General features: G+C 42.0%; 1 protein-coding gene across 2 annotated transcripts in view; it reads right to left on the reverse strand.

The window, feature by feature from the left end:
• Nucleotides 1–498: 498 nt before the first annotated feature.
• Nucleotides 499–14,610, reverse strand: part of SHOC1 (shortage in chiasmata 1) — an 86,717-nt gene continuing 72,605 nt past the window's right edge. The window contains exons 24-28 of one of the 2 annotated variants that reach the window (XM_084779868.1): nt 11,824–11,917; nt 5,944–6,075; nt 5,602–5,751; nt 4,107–5,004; nt 499–1,748 (exon numbers count right to left, since the gene is read on the reverse strand). In XM_084779868.1, coding sequence (XP_084635994.1) covers nt 1,648–1,748; nt 4,107–5,004; nt 5,602–5,751; nt 5,944–6,075; nt 11,824–11,917 — 1,375 coding nt within the window. In that variant the 3' untranslated portion in view covers nt 499–1,647. The remainder of the gene's footprint in view (nt 1,749–4,106; nt 5,005–5,601; nt 5,752–5,943; nt 6,076–11,823; nt 11,918–14,610) is intronic. The other variant, XM_084779869.1, reaches the window with a different exon arrangement.

Below are 14,610 nucleotides of genomic sequence, written 5' to 3' on the forward strand. Positions count from 1 at the left end.
ATTTTTTCCTTAAATATCTCACGTACATTAACAGGCCTTCAACGTATATTAACAGGCCTTCAACGTATATACTCTTGGCCAGGGGTCCTGGACAGGGAGCTGGCCTGAGAGGCCCACCAGCCCGGTCATCAACGTATATTAACACATGCCTTGTCACGGACTATCTCTGCACGCTAGGAACTGAAATCCCATCTGAGCTCAGTTCCATTCTCACTATGGTCAGAGAACACTTATTCTCTTCATAACAGTTTCACAATAGTCTATACTCTAAAATGTTTACTTAGTCCTCTCTCCTGGTTACAAGTTGTCTATAGTCGTTACCTATTAGACGTTGTACTTACAATAGGTTTCAGTTATAGTTAATACTTGTTTAAGATGAATTCTTAGTAAGACAATTACTGAGTCAAACTCTGCAGTCATTTTACATTTTATTAGTTGTTGCCTCACGTAGGTTCTGGAAGGTTGTTCAGACGACATAGGAAAGCAGTCTTCTCCTTTCTTACATGCTGACCCTGGGAATCTGAGTTCTCAACATTTTTGCCAATATGATAGGTGAGAAAGGGGATGTATGTAACAGACAACACATCTGTGTAACAAACAGCAAAGCGGCGGGTCCTGAATCTTTACACGTTCTTAGAAATATCTGTTCAGGCATTTCACTTATTCTATTTGGTTTCTTTTTCCTCCAATTTGAAAGGATACTTTGTATATTAAGTATGGGAGCTCTTGCCAGGCACACAGGGGCACGCCTTTAATCCCAGCACTTAGGAGGCAGAGGCAGGAGGATCTCTGTGAGTTTGAGGCCAGCCGGATCTATAAAGTGAGTTCCAGGACAGCCAGGGCTACACAGGGAAACCCTGTCTCCAAAGTAAAAAAAAAAAAAAAAAAGTTGCACACATTTCTTCTTTCTCTCTCTAATTAGTTTGGGGAAAACAGTATGGAATGTCTCTAGCTTCAGTGCTGCCCTTGTCTGTGGTGTGAGCCTCACTTCCTGACTCTAACCGGAAGGCTGATGGGGTGTGGTGCTCAAAGGACGTGTGGTTCCTAGCACCACATCAGGTGGCTCACAAACATCAAGGGGCTCAGATGCCTCTTTTGGATTCCACAGGCTCAATATGCACCTACCAACATATAGGGTGAAAGCGGGAGGGAGGGAGGAACGGGAGGATACAAGGGATGGGATAACAATTGAGTTGTAATCTGAATAAATTAATTAAATAATAAAACAATTTAATAATAAAAATTAATCTTTTAAAAAGGCAAGCGAGAGAGAATGATGAGGACTTAGGATCCTCAGAGACTGAGCTTCCAGGGCACCTGCACTCATGTGCACACGGCTTCCACGTGCATACACACAAGTGGAAAAGAAATCTTCAAAAAAGACAAAAGGCTTGTGATGTGAACACAAATCAGAATCCTTTGCGGGCCGTATGCTTATTATGCTAATTGATAAGTCAGACAAGCAGACTGAGACACAAGTTACAGGCCAGGATATATACTATGAAAATTGCATATGTGATAGAAACCCTGAGGACATGCAGAAATAGTGGTACTTTCTTTGCTGGATAGTCAAACCTAAGTACTTTTATGACTGAATTATCATAAGGAAGTAGAAGCTGGCATATGGCAGATTCTACTTTCTGTTCTTCATAAAAACCTCAGCCGGGTCTGTCCATCCATTCTGCCAGGAATTTTCTCATACAGTAGACGTCGTTTTTTGGGCTGTGGTACTTGTGAGTACATTAAGCCTGTCAAACGGAGAGAAAGAAGACCGCTTTATTGGGATAAGTAGCAATGAAAAACAGGTATTTTTTAATAAACATGATGCACCTATATCCCACGGCTCTGTTTAAAATCAGCGCACACAAAGATTGGGTGAGCGTCCATTGTCGCAGACCCTGCTGCCCTCCTCCATGAGGTTGTACCATCTCTGAACTCTCTCCTGGCTCTAATATTTTTAAATAAAAACATTGGAAATAGCTGAGGAAGGCTTCCTAATTCCTGAAAGTCTCCAACACATCTTCACAGACCAGAATACATTTGAGGCTCACTCGGATTGACTCACACTCTGTTCTTTGACTCTGTGTCCCACTCAAACTGTTCATATTGTGTTCAATGTATTTACATTTATTAGCTGTTCAGCTTTTACTCCACCATCTTTATTTAAGAATTTTAAAATGAATTTCTGCGTGTGAAGTGTGTGTGTGTGAAGACGACTTCCTGGTGTCTGCACCCTATCCATTAGGTCCCAGGGACTGGCCTCAGCCCAGAAGCCTTGGTGGCAAGCGCACCATGTGCCGAGTACCCCAGCATTTCTAATATGCCATTTTAAAAAGATTACTGCTTGTAAGCTGTGCTCCTGTGAAAAATTGTCCTCGGTCCTAATGTAGGACAGGAGGTCACCTGGAATGACTCACTTACTCTATACGATATTAACTTTAAATGCCCTAGATTTTTAACCCTTATGGGGGCTGATTGACTAGATCAGTTTTAAAAAGGAGGCAAAAATTTAAAACTTTAGTAAGCATTCCTGGGGGTGCTATGTCAGAGCTTCATGAGCTAGCTGCCATTACAAATATGTTTAGAAAGCAATGTAGTAGGTAATTACAGCAAAGGGAGCACTAGTATGGACAGACAGAGCAACTGGAAAATCATCTTAGGCCTTTGGGTGAACTCCCCAAGACTCTACAAATATTGACTTGAAAAATGATATATCTTAAGCATTGTATTTGGACACTGTGGTGTGCCATGAAAAACCACATTAAATACACCAGTATCACATGCACATTTGCTCTGTGATGTCTGGACATGGATTCTAGCATCCATGTCAATGATGGGTGGGCGTGGCTGTTCCAGCACTCAGAAGGCAGCACCAGGTTCCTGGAGCAAGCAGACCACCTGTGTCTTCAGTGAGCACCACGCTCAGTTAGGAGGCTGCCTCATCAGACAGTAGAGACAGGTCAAGGGAGACTGAAATGTCAGAATTAGAAACTTTCTGGAATTTTCTCATGGAGAATTTGGGAGGGTTATATAGGGAAGTGGTCTGTAGCGCTCACACGTCTAATTGCTCTAGAGTAGAAGGGTGGGTCTCTCTGTGCAGCCTTGGCTGTCCTGGACTCACTCTGTAGACCAGGATGGCCTTGAACTCATAGCTATCTGCCTGCCTCTGCCTCCAAGTGCTGGGATTAAAGCATGCACCACCATGCCCGGCTAAAAAGAGAAGTTTTGAAGCTTAAATATCTCTTCTCACTCCCAACTCCCTGTCATGGCAAAGCTACATTCATATGCCTTAGGAGATCTTAACACTTTCTTCTATATGTTCAGGTCAATGCCTTAATAAATTATACAGAAACAAAGGCGTAAAGACTAAAAATGAGAAAATAAAATTGTCCCTTTTAAAAGAAGATATGATAAAATGTTCAGACTAGTTGAAAACATCCTTCAAAGTGAAGTTGATAGAAGTTCCTACCTAATAAAGTTAAACAATTCATAGAAAAGGTTTATCTGGGATCTAGCATTGTGTGTGTGTGTGTGTGTGTGTGTGTGTGTGTGTGTGTGTGTGTGCACGCGTGCACTTTACACATGTGTGCATGTGAAGGCTAGAGGAAAAACTCAGGTGTTGTTCCTCCTCAGGTACCAATTTATCCTGACTTTTGTTTTGTTTTGTTTTGATACAGGGTCTCTCTGTGTAGCCCTGGCTGTCCTGGACTCACTTTGTTGACCAGGCTAGCCGTGAACTCACAGAGATCTGCCTGCCCCTGCTTCCTGAGTACTATTTTAAACTTAAGTTGACTGTATGGTTCATTTGATACTACAAGAATTTGAAATATTTTGTTAGACCATTAAGTATGATTATCTCTCAAACCCAAAGTTAATGGAGAACACTAGCTAGAATTATTTTTAGTTATGTGCATATGAGTGCAGGTGCCCAAGGAGGCCAGGTGCCGGATCCCAGGGAGTTACAGGCAGTGTGAGCTGCCCAAAATGGGTGCTGGAACTGAATGTGGGCCTCTGCAAGAGCTACTAGTCACTGGGCCATCTCTTCAGCCCTGGCTTTAGCTTTGAAGATTATAACTGTAAGTAGCTGTGTTCACATTTCGTGTTACCTGTCGGTGCTTCACAATCTCTCCAAGTAGATGAAGAGACAGGGAGCCTCCTCTGTCCTGCATGGTTTCCGGCTCCTTGGTAGAAACTAAGGCCATCGAGTCCTCTGGGATTTACATTAGAGCCAGAAGCAGGGGACGGATCCCACCCAGGAGCAGGTGGCAGTTCTCTCCAAAAGCTCTCCCCAGTCCCAGCGTCCGAGGTTCTGTATGTGAAGTCTTCCAGCTCGCCCGGCAGACACTCTGGCTGATGCCTGCAGAAGCCATCTTCCTGAGAGAACCATTTGTTGCAGGTACTCTGATCTGCTCCACAGCTTGACTTGAATGAGTGAATCTGTTTTCTACAACTGTTTTTCTTAAAGTCCCAATGAAGGTGGGATTGAGAGTCCTCTGGTAAAAAGACTGGGGTGGACACTTGCATATTTCCGGTTCCTTTTGCTTCAGAATAATTTACAAAATTATGAGTAACTCTGCTTTGAGTATCAGTCAGTGACATTTTGGGTTCACAACTTATTTGTGTTAGGCCCAAAGAAAAGACATCTGACTCTGAGTCACTCTGGCTTGGAAAGGCGTGCCACCTCACTTTCTTTGATTCTGTATTAATTAGAAAAGGGCTACGACTGGCATCTTCCCAGTAGCTGCTCTGGCTGTGGGGGGCTACAGATGGCATCATGTACAGCGTGTCTCTTGGCTCCAGAGGAGAAGCGCTTGTGCCTTCCAGCACTGTCTGCCCCGAGTCGTCACAGGAATAAGATTCATCATGCTCTGGAATGACAGGAGCTGAACTCTGAGGAATAAAGGGACTAGTTTGATTCAGATCTTCCGGGAGCGATGAAAGTGGAGATGATTTTGTCACGGAGGAAGAACTAATCTTGAACAAGGAAGTGATGCTACAAAAATGCTGAAAAATTAAAAATAATAATGTAATACAGTTTAGAAAATAAAAATGATACTTAGCTAAATTAATAGAGACTACATTAAGCCATGTACTAATATAAGAGAAAATTAGATGCCATTAAAAGAGAACATTGTAATTTGCATCTGTTTTTTAGCAGCTTGTAATGGAATTTTACACTGTTTTTAGACAAGTTTTAGATTCACAAGAAATACAATGGATTTTTAGTTATATAACTTACATGAATACTATCCCTTGCTAATAACTTTAAAATATCACCAATAACACTAAAGCTTGCTTCCCTGTTATGGTAAAAGTTCTTGGAAGGGCTAATATAAGCACGTGCTAATTGAGCCTTTATGGACAATGGTATTTCAAAATGCCTTAAAATGTGAGAAACCGTACTGGATTATCAATGATAGCTTTTAAAATGTGTACTGTGGTTGACAGCTAGTGACAACTCCTTACGAAAGTTAGCTCCAGTGAATGATTTCTTTCTTACGTGACGTGCAAAGCCAGAGCCCGACATTTGGGAATGCCTGTGGTGCAAACAGGGAGCTGAAATGGGAGAGGGCATCGCAGGCGCCTGTGGCGCTCACCCACCTTCAGGACTTTGTCTGGAACCTGGGGCAGGAGCTCCTGAAGCTCGGCGGGGGTTGCTCTCAGCAGCCAGTGCAGGGAAGGAGCTCTGTGCAGCATGAGCTGAGCCACCAGCGGGCTAACACAAGGAAAGTCCAGCAGGCTCATTTCTTCCTAGAAAACAGTGTGGTGTCTCCTCAGTCAGTGGTCTTTGGAGAGTGACCTATTTTAGTCTACAGCTTAAGACTTTCGTCATTGAATTTATAACTGAGTTTGGGGAGTGTGGACAAAGCTATCAGGAAGGGATTCAGGTATTTGTATCTGTTTGCTTCACGAATGTCTAACTTATACATTAGAAAAAGCAACCTTAGACGGTGAAACGCCAACCCAGGATTTATCCAGCCACTCATGAGGGTCTCTTTTTGATGTCATTAAATTGTGGTCTGCAATCTGCCGAATCAGTAAAGCAGTCTCTTCCACTCCTGGGGCAATTATAAGCTTAAAACAAAAAATAAATGTTCACATGTTAGACTGCAAGAGAACCTTAGGAAGTGAGATATAGCATTTAGAAATAATTTAAAAAGTCTAAGTAGTGACTTTTTTCTTATTGTCTTATATATACTTTAGTACTGTGTGTATGTAAACCACAAAATCTTTTTTTTTGTGAGATTAACCAAATCAATTTTTCTTCTTTCCAAAGAGAAGGTTCCTTTTTTTTTGGTGGTGGTGGGGTGCTTGGGTTTTGTTTTGTTTCATTTTTGTTTTTTTGTTTTTGAGAGAGGATTTCTCTGTATAGCCTTCCTTGGCTGTTCTGGCTCTGTAGGCCAGGCTGGCCTTGAACTCATAGAGACCAGCCTGCATCTGCCTCCAAAATGCAGGGATTAAAGGTGTGTGCTACTGCCGGGCAGCAATATAAGCAAGTATCCTTATGTAGCCCTGCTCTCCTAAAACTTGTTTTGTAGACCACGAGGTCCACACGCCTCTGCCTCCTGAGTGTTTGGATTAAAGGCGTGTGCCACCACACCTGGCCCTTCTTTCTTTCAATATTATATCCTATTCTCTAATTTTTTGAAATTCATTTTCTTTACTTTCATTTCGCTTTTGGTTATAAAGTCTTTTAAATTTTATTTAGTATTATATTTCCTGTATATAAGAAAGCAATTTGAAAGCCACTGGTAATATTTAATATTTTGCTTTTGCTAATAGTTATTAACTGCAAATAAGAATTTAAAAAAATAGTTGGACTGGGGAGGAAGAGGCAGGCAGATCTCTATGAGTTTGAGGACAGCGTGGTCTACAAAATGAATCTAGGACAGCCAAGGCTACACAGAGAAATCTTGTCTTGAAAAGCCAAAAACAAACAAAACAAACAAAAATACAGTGTAGTAGTTTTCAAAAACCATTTTAAATATGAAAGATACTTATAAATTAATCCGGTATTGTGCTAAAAAGTAAAACTTAAGCCCTGCTTATGGAGCACACCTAGTACTGTAAATCTGGACGAGGGTCCATGGTTGGGGAAATCACAGGCTCCAAGGCTGAACCTACTATTATTATTTTTCTAAGTGCATGTAATACCAAACTGCCATCTAAAATCCTGTCCTTATGCCCATAGATTAGTCCTTCTCGGACCTCATCAGAGAGGCTTCACTGTGCAGGGGACAGAGGGTAATACAGAAACTCAAAACTGGTCAGGGTGAGAGGATTAGTGTCTGTGGAGTGAGGGCTCAGCCACACGTGGGGCATCTGTATCTCACTCCCTACCCCAAGGGCATAGGGCTCATAGTACAAGGGGGTAAGAAGAGTATAAGGCAGTCAGGGAAGGCTGGGCACCACAGCCTCTCCTGGGCATGGCAGAACGGCGGCTGCATTCGTGCTCACAGCAGCTGCTGTCGCCAGTCAGCATTCCAGCATGGGGCAGAGGGGCTCACAGCCTCATCCCAGCTGAGGAGCTGTTGATGACTGACTGTTTTCTTTAAGAACGTAGTCTCCACTAGGTCAGCCATGCTCCCAGTGGATGACCACACATGAATGTGTGAGCAGCACAAATTAGACTTGGTGAGAGCCACGAGCTGGAGGTAAGGAGTTAGTGAGAAGAACGGGGGATGGATCAAAATACATTCTATGCATAATAAAATTCTCAAAAATTAATAACTAAAATTAAAATTGTAAATGTTTTATTTTCAGTAGTCATTCTAGTTGGTAATAGTTCGTTCAACTTCAGCTTATTTGATTCTAAGATACTCAAATTGTGCATGTATGCGCATGTCTGTGGGTGTGGGTGAGAGAGAGAGAGAGAGAAAGAGAGAGAGAGAGAGAGAGAGAGAGAGAGAGAGAGACAGACAGACAGACAGACAGACAGACAGACAGACAGACAGACAGACTCTGTGGCCTAGAGCTCTTGTCTTTGCAGAGGACCAGGCACGGCTGCCAGCACCACAGGGCTGCTCACTGTAACTCAGCTCCTGCACCTGCAGCCCAGGCAGCAGCCCCCTTGCAGAGCCAGAGACCACATGGGGAGAAATAAAACCTGTGTTAGAATGGGGCTTCAGGAGAAGCACAGGGCTGGAGATGGGGCCTAGGAACCCCAAGTATCAGCGAGTTTCCTCCAGAATACTAAGTACAAAACTTTCAGTGCATATATGAGAGTGCATATATTGTAAAAGAATGTTCCTCAGGTTATAAAAAATATATACACAGGGTACAGAAATATACTGTTTAAGCATGCCTTTATTTCACTGTTAGTTTTAGATGCCTCAAGAGAGAGATGGTACCTTCATTTAAATTGAACTTTATTTAGGCAATCTAAAAGGCAAAACTCTATGACGAAGGCAGTGAGTACTGCAGTAACTGATCACAAGAACCCTGCGGTTCATGCCTAGACTAGGGGGTTTGAGAGGCCTATTTCTGAAGTTGCATATGAGCATATTTATCTACAAAGAGAGCTCATAAGAAGTTCAGAGGACTGTTTTAATATTAGAGGGCTAAGAATATACTAAGTGCTATATGCTTGCTTGCCTACCACACATAAGACTTTGAATTTGATCATCAGTAACACACACACACACACACACACACACACACACACACACACAGAGAGAGAGAGAGAGAGAGAGAGAGAGAGAGAGAGAGAGAGAGAGAGAGAGAGAGATTAACAAATGAAAATAACATTTAGATGACTCTACCAATATCTTCTTTTAATTTAAGAGAATGCCCTTAGACTCCCTGGGAATTCTTTTATGCTAAGATGCCTGGGAACAAAAACATGCTAATAATTCATACTGATGTTCTCTAAGTGACAGAAGCTATGGTAATTAAATAAAGTAGTAATATATTCTAATACACAGATACTACATAATATTCGTGGGCTTAGGAGCCCCTGGCTGTTTTTATTTTTGAGTCAGGGTCTCACGTAGTCTGAACTATCTCTGACTACATTGCTCCATACGTAGTTAAAGGTAGCCTTGAGCTTCTGACCCTCCCGCCTCCACCTCCCAAATGCAGCAGTGTTATAGGTATGCATGGCTACATCTAGTTTTATGTGGTACTGGAGACTGAACCCATGCATTGGGAATGAATGATAGGCAAGCACTCCCCTCACCCAGCTATTTCCCTAGCTTTCTCAAACCCATTTTAATAATGACATCAAGTCAGAACAATGAGATGTCTATACATATTAAAGACACACTAACCAAGGAATAACAAGGTGGCCAGGATTACACCTCATGGCCACCTCAAAGTTCATTTTAAAACAAACAAAAAACCAAAACCAAACCAAACAAAACATGGACTACTTTTAAGATGGATATGGTGGCACATGCCTTTAATATCAGCACTCAGGAGGCAGAGGCAGGCAGATGGCTGTGAGTTCGAGGCCAGCCTGGTCTACAAAGTGAGTCTAGGACAGCCAAGGCTACACAGAGAAACCCTGTCTTGAGACAAACAAACAAATAAAAAAAGCATCTGGAGTCTTTTTATTTGGGTGAAAGCAGACTTTTGTTGGGAACGGACTGCCTATATGTACTCCTAGTTTATCCTCAAACGCTTTCTTTGGGGGACACCGTCTCTGGACCGTGTCCCTGTATTTGAACATACAGTGCCATTTTACCAATACCAAATTATACATATGTTTACCACATTCTGGGAAAAGGCTGGCCAAGCAGAGAATCCTCATTTGAATAAGTAAGACACACATCTGTCATCCACTTATTTAAGGATAACTTTTCTAAGACTTTTACTTTTGTATGTGGCGTGTATCATGAGATTGATATCTTAACAGGTTGTGATTTGACGTAACTCTATTCAGTAGCCGTCTGTTAAATATGCTTTCTCTATATGGAGCACTGTGCTAGATGCTCAGGTTTACAAAACACTTAGTTCTTACCTTTCAAAGAGGTCATACCCTTTAGCCCCAGGACTTGAGAAGCAGGTGGATCTGAGTTCAAGGTCAGCCAGGACTACACTACACAGTGACACACTGTCTCAAAAACAAAACAGAAGAAAAGAAAAACACCAACAATAAACATCTCACACCACAATAAAGGTGTAAGGTGTAATGGGGAGGGCTGGGGCAGGGTTTGTAAACTAGCACTCCTGAGAGAGAAAAGGCCAGATGCTAACCATGACTGTGGAAATAATTACAGAGGAATTAATTACCTAGGGACTAAATTCTGAATCCAGCTGTGCTTGACTCTATTCTGAGTGAAGCAGGAAGACATGGAAGGTATGCGAGCAAGAAACTCAACAGTGAGTACTTATCACAGCCACCTACTGCGCATCGTGCTGGGAGCACAGGGCACAGATGTGGACTGTCCTGGCAGTGGAGGCACACAGGGGTATCCTAGCAAGGGAATTTGTGTAGGCATGTGGTGGACTAGGGAAAAGGCAGAAAAAGGGTGACCAGTTAGGAAGGCATTTAAAAAAATCTGCATGAGAAGTGATGGATGCCTGAATTTAGAGAAGCAGGGGTGGGCGTGGCCAGAACAGAGACGACCATGCCACTGCACAGTGATGTCACAAACAAAGCTTGGGTTGGACGAGAAGTTGCATGTGGACAGGCAGAGTCTGAGGCATTTGCAGGATGCTCCTGTAGAGATTTCCAGCTGGTTGCTAGGATATAGGTACAGCCCTTGGACAGCAGAAGGATTGTAAGAACTGTGCCCAGAGCCCGGCAAGGTGGCGCACATCTGTAATCCCAGCACTCAGGAGGCAAAGGCAGGCAGATCACTGTGAGTTCGAAGCCAGCCTGGTTGGTCTACTAAGCGAGTCCAGGACAGCCAAGGCTACACAGAGAGACCCTGTCTTGAAAAAAATGAAGAAGAAGAAGAACTAGAACTGTGCCCAGAAACTACGGCAACGCTGTGAGAATGTCTGAGTTCTTAAAGGAAAAACTTGAAATGATAACAACAGCAACAACAACAACAACAAACCGAAAAACTCCACTAAAAAACAAAATAACCCTGAACTCAAGACAAATGTCTAAATTTTAGAGTGGGACACTAAAAAATGCCAAACAAGGAGCTCTTAGTAATACGCTGGTAATTTTATCAGCAGTGCACATTACTCTACCAGTCCTGATGCTTTTGTGTTTCCAAGTTACATTCATGCATATTAAAACATTTTAAAACATGAAAAATAAAACCCAGCAAACTTCTACCTATGGCTTGATTTTTTAAGAAAAGATTTATTTATTTATGTATGAGTGTTCTATTTGCATGTACAGACACATGCCAGAAGAGGGCATCATATCCCATTATAGATGGTTGTGAGCCACCATGCGGTTGTTGGGAATTGAACTCAGGAATTCTGGAAGAGCAGCCAGTAGTACTCTTAACTGCTGAGCCATCTCTCCAGCCTCTATGGCTTGATTTTAAATTAACTAAAAGCATTCATTATTGTTTTGGTTCCTGAGATAGTCTTACTATAAAGCTCCCTAAGTGGCTTTGAACTCACGATCTTTCTGGCTCAGCCTCCTGAGTGCTGAGATTACAGGCGTGTGCACCATACCATGCTTAAAGTTTTTGTCATTTTTATTTATTTATTTAGTGTGTATGTGTGTGTCTGAGAGTGTAAAGAACACATAAAACTTTTAATACAGAAGTGTAAAGGTAAATATATTTAATCATTTGACCTTGTTCTTTATTGGTTCTTAAGGAATTGTGTTGTTTAATATTTCTTCTCACTGGGCTCTTGAGTTCAAGTCTAATTTTACTTTATGAATACTACGCATATATAGGAAAACAATACCTTTACATCCAGTTCTTCAGAACTAAGAGCAGAGGAAACCAAGGCTGCATAGATCTGTGCGAGGTGATGAAGTGTCTTTTCTGTGAGTTGGTACCTAAGAAGAATTACATCATTAGGCGTTTTGTTGCAGGCCTGTCCCATCTCTCCTTGCACTTACTCTACGCTCTCTGGTAAAGGCATTGCCACCTCTTGTCTTTAACCACACTATTAAATCTAGGGGTGCAGAAGATGTGTGTGGATGAAGATGAGGGGAGAGGGCAGAAATCTGACTCACTCTGTGTCTATCTCCAGGGATGACTGCATGAACTAAAGTTAGGCACATAGAATATTCCATCTCGGGGTCACAGTAACAGCTTCAGATATAAACATATGGCCAGAGCAGGATCCTACCATCTTTCATGAGCACTCTTCCTCTCTCTACAGTTACCAATGAGGTCAGAGGTCAACATTGACCTGTGAGTGGACATTTCTACCTTTACCTACTCACTTCATATATTCTAAGCAGCAGTGAGGAGGTTACCAGCTTGTTACTAAGGACTCCATGGCAAGTATCCTTATGTCTAGGCATTTCTTGGCTTTGTCTCATGTATTAGCTTCTTCCTCCATGTTATTCCTGGGGATGTGACCACATGTCTACTCATCCCAGACAGGGAATCCATAACAGATCAGACTAAGAAAACCACCAAAGTCCAACTTGGTGAACCATGTATTTTGCTGTGATTACTATTGGTGAGGGGCTACTTCCAGGAACAGAAATGACTCAAAGACATCTGCATCACCAAAGTCACCCCAACACAGGTGACAGCTCAGAAAAAATGGAAATCTGGAGCTCACTGCATAGCTGGCAAGCAGCTCATATGGTTGAAGGGCGTTTTTGTTTTTGTTTTTCCAGACACTCAGTTGGTCTGAGTGTCTGCTTTTTGCAGACAGCTGGGCTGATCTGCCTCCTCCAGGCAGCTTGGGTGATCTGAGCCTTTTCCAACTAAGCTGCCTGGAAAAGACACCCTGCAACTTGTCAAGGGGCCTGTAAGCTGTGCAGTCAGGTGCAGATTTGCAGCTTGGTGAGCTGTCACCCATACTGGGGTGAGCTTTTGATGATGTAGATTCATGGGGTCATTTCTGCTCCTACTGTTAACTCTTCACCCACACTTCCGAAAGTCACCTGATAAACTCTGGTTCACCAAGCTGGGCTGTGGCAGTGCCCTTCCTTTGTCACTGGTTCCCTATCTAGGGTGAGTAAGCATGTTTGCATCTCCCCATGAATGGTGCCACACATACCCAGACAAACTTTTTCCACAGGGTAATAGGTTAATAAAGTAACTTACTATGCCTAAGCTGTTTGTACAAACAATATGAATTCTGTTGAACACTTTCTCAACTTCTGAGCATCGGAACCCCCAACTTGTGCTAAGCCCTTAACCCTGGTCATGTGTCTCTATTAACTTCCTGGCTGGATAAGGTTTCTAATTGTTGTCACAACTTGTTGCTGACAAATTTAAATTCTCTGTGTGTGAACTAGAAAAAGACTCTTGGAAGCTTCCTCAGGGCTTTGTTCAATAAGCTTCCTCTCCTGTTAATTTTACACTATAGTTTGTTAACCTTGGACTGTAATAAATCATAGCCATGTGTACAGCTATATGATGCCTCTTTCTGGCAAACATAAAACCAAAGGGCACTCTCAAAGGTTGCTAATACTTGTCTTTGTACAGGAACTGTACAGTCCTGAACAACAAAAATCATTTCAAATAATTTCTTCTGCATTTTCAATTTCTCTCATTTGTTCAGCTTATTGAGATATCACTTAAAGGTTTCATTTATCTAATAATATAGAACTATGAAACAGAATTCTGAAAATTATATTCTATAATATCATAAATAAAATAAATAATCATATTGAATATTATGATAAAAATGAAGCTACCTAAGAATATTGTGTGATAGGGAAATACACTGGGTTTTTCTGCTATTCTCCCCTGGGTATTTCAACTGAACCACAAAACAACCTTAAAAAGGTTCCAAATAAGCAATGTATCTAAAAACCTGCCAAGCTTCAGGTGAGGCTTAAAATGACTTTTAGGTAGGAACTGAGCCTTAAGTGTCTCACAGGCCTTATTAATCTTCAAAATGACGGTGTTAAAGCTGGGACCACAATTTTTATTTTGTAGCTCAGGTGGAAAGAGATAATTGTGTCAAATGACTTGCTAGGGCTGTTTGTTAATAGAAAAGGAGTTAAGAGCCAAAGTATTTAGCTCTTAGATACCAGTCTGTATCTGTCCTCACAAGATACCAATTATACAGAAAGAGTTTGTTAAATTAGTAATAAGAATAGCATCAAGGACAACACATAGTGTAACAGTCCACATGAAATAGTGAGGCTCTAAGCTGAGGTACTGTCAATATAAATGCAGGACAAACAGACAAGGCAGTGACAAAAATGCTAAAGCACAGACAAGAAGAAACGCAGGTCTGGAGGGGACAGAGAGCAGACACTTAATATCTGAACACGTTAGGTGAGAGTTAGTGGAATGAGGGTGGAGCTATTTAATAAAGAATTAGAGATTTAATGGGGCATGGTGGCACACACCTTTTAATCCCAGCACTCAGGAGGCAGAGGTAGACAAATTTGAGTTCGAGGCCAGCCGGGTCTACAGAGTGAGTTCCAGGACAGCCAAGGCTACACAGAGAAACCGTCTCGAAAAGCAGTCCCCACTTCTAAAAAAATTTAGAGATTTATGCCAGGAATTCCCCAAGAAAGACTGCAGCTGCAGAGAGAAATGTAATTATAGA

The sequence above is a fragment of the Acomys minous genome (genome assembly GCF_964271855.1).
Source record: "Acomys minous genome assembly, chromosome: 1".
NCBI classification, from domain to species: domain Eukaryota; kingdom Metazoa; phylum Chordata; class Mammalia; order Rodentia; family Muridae; genus Acomys; species Acomys minous.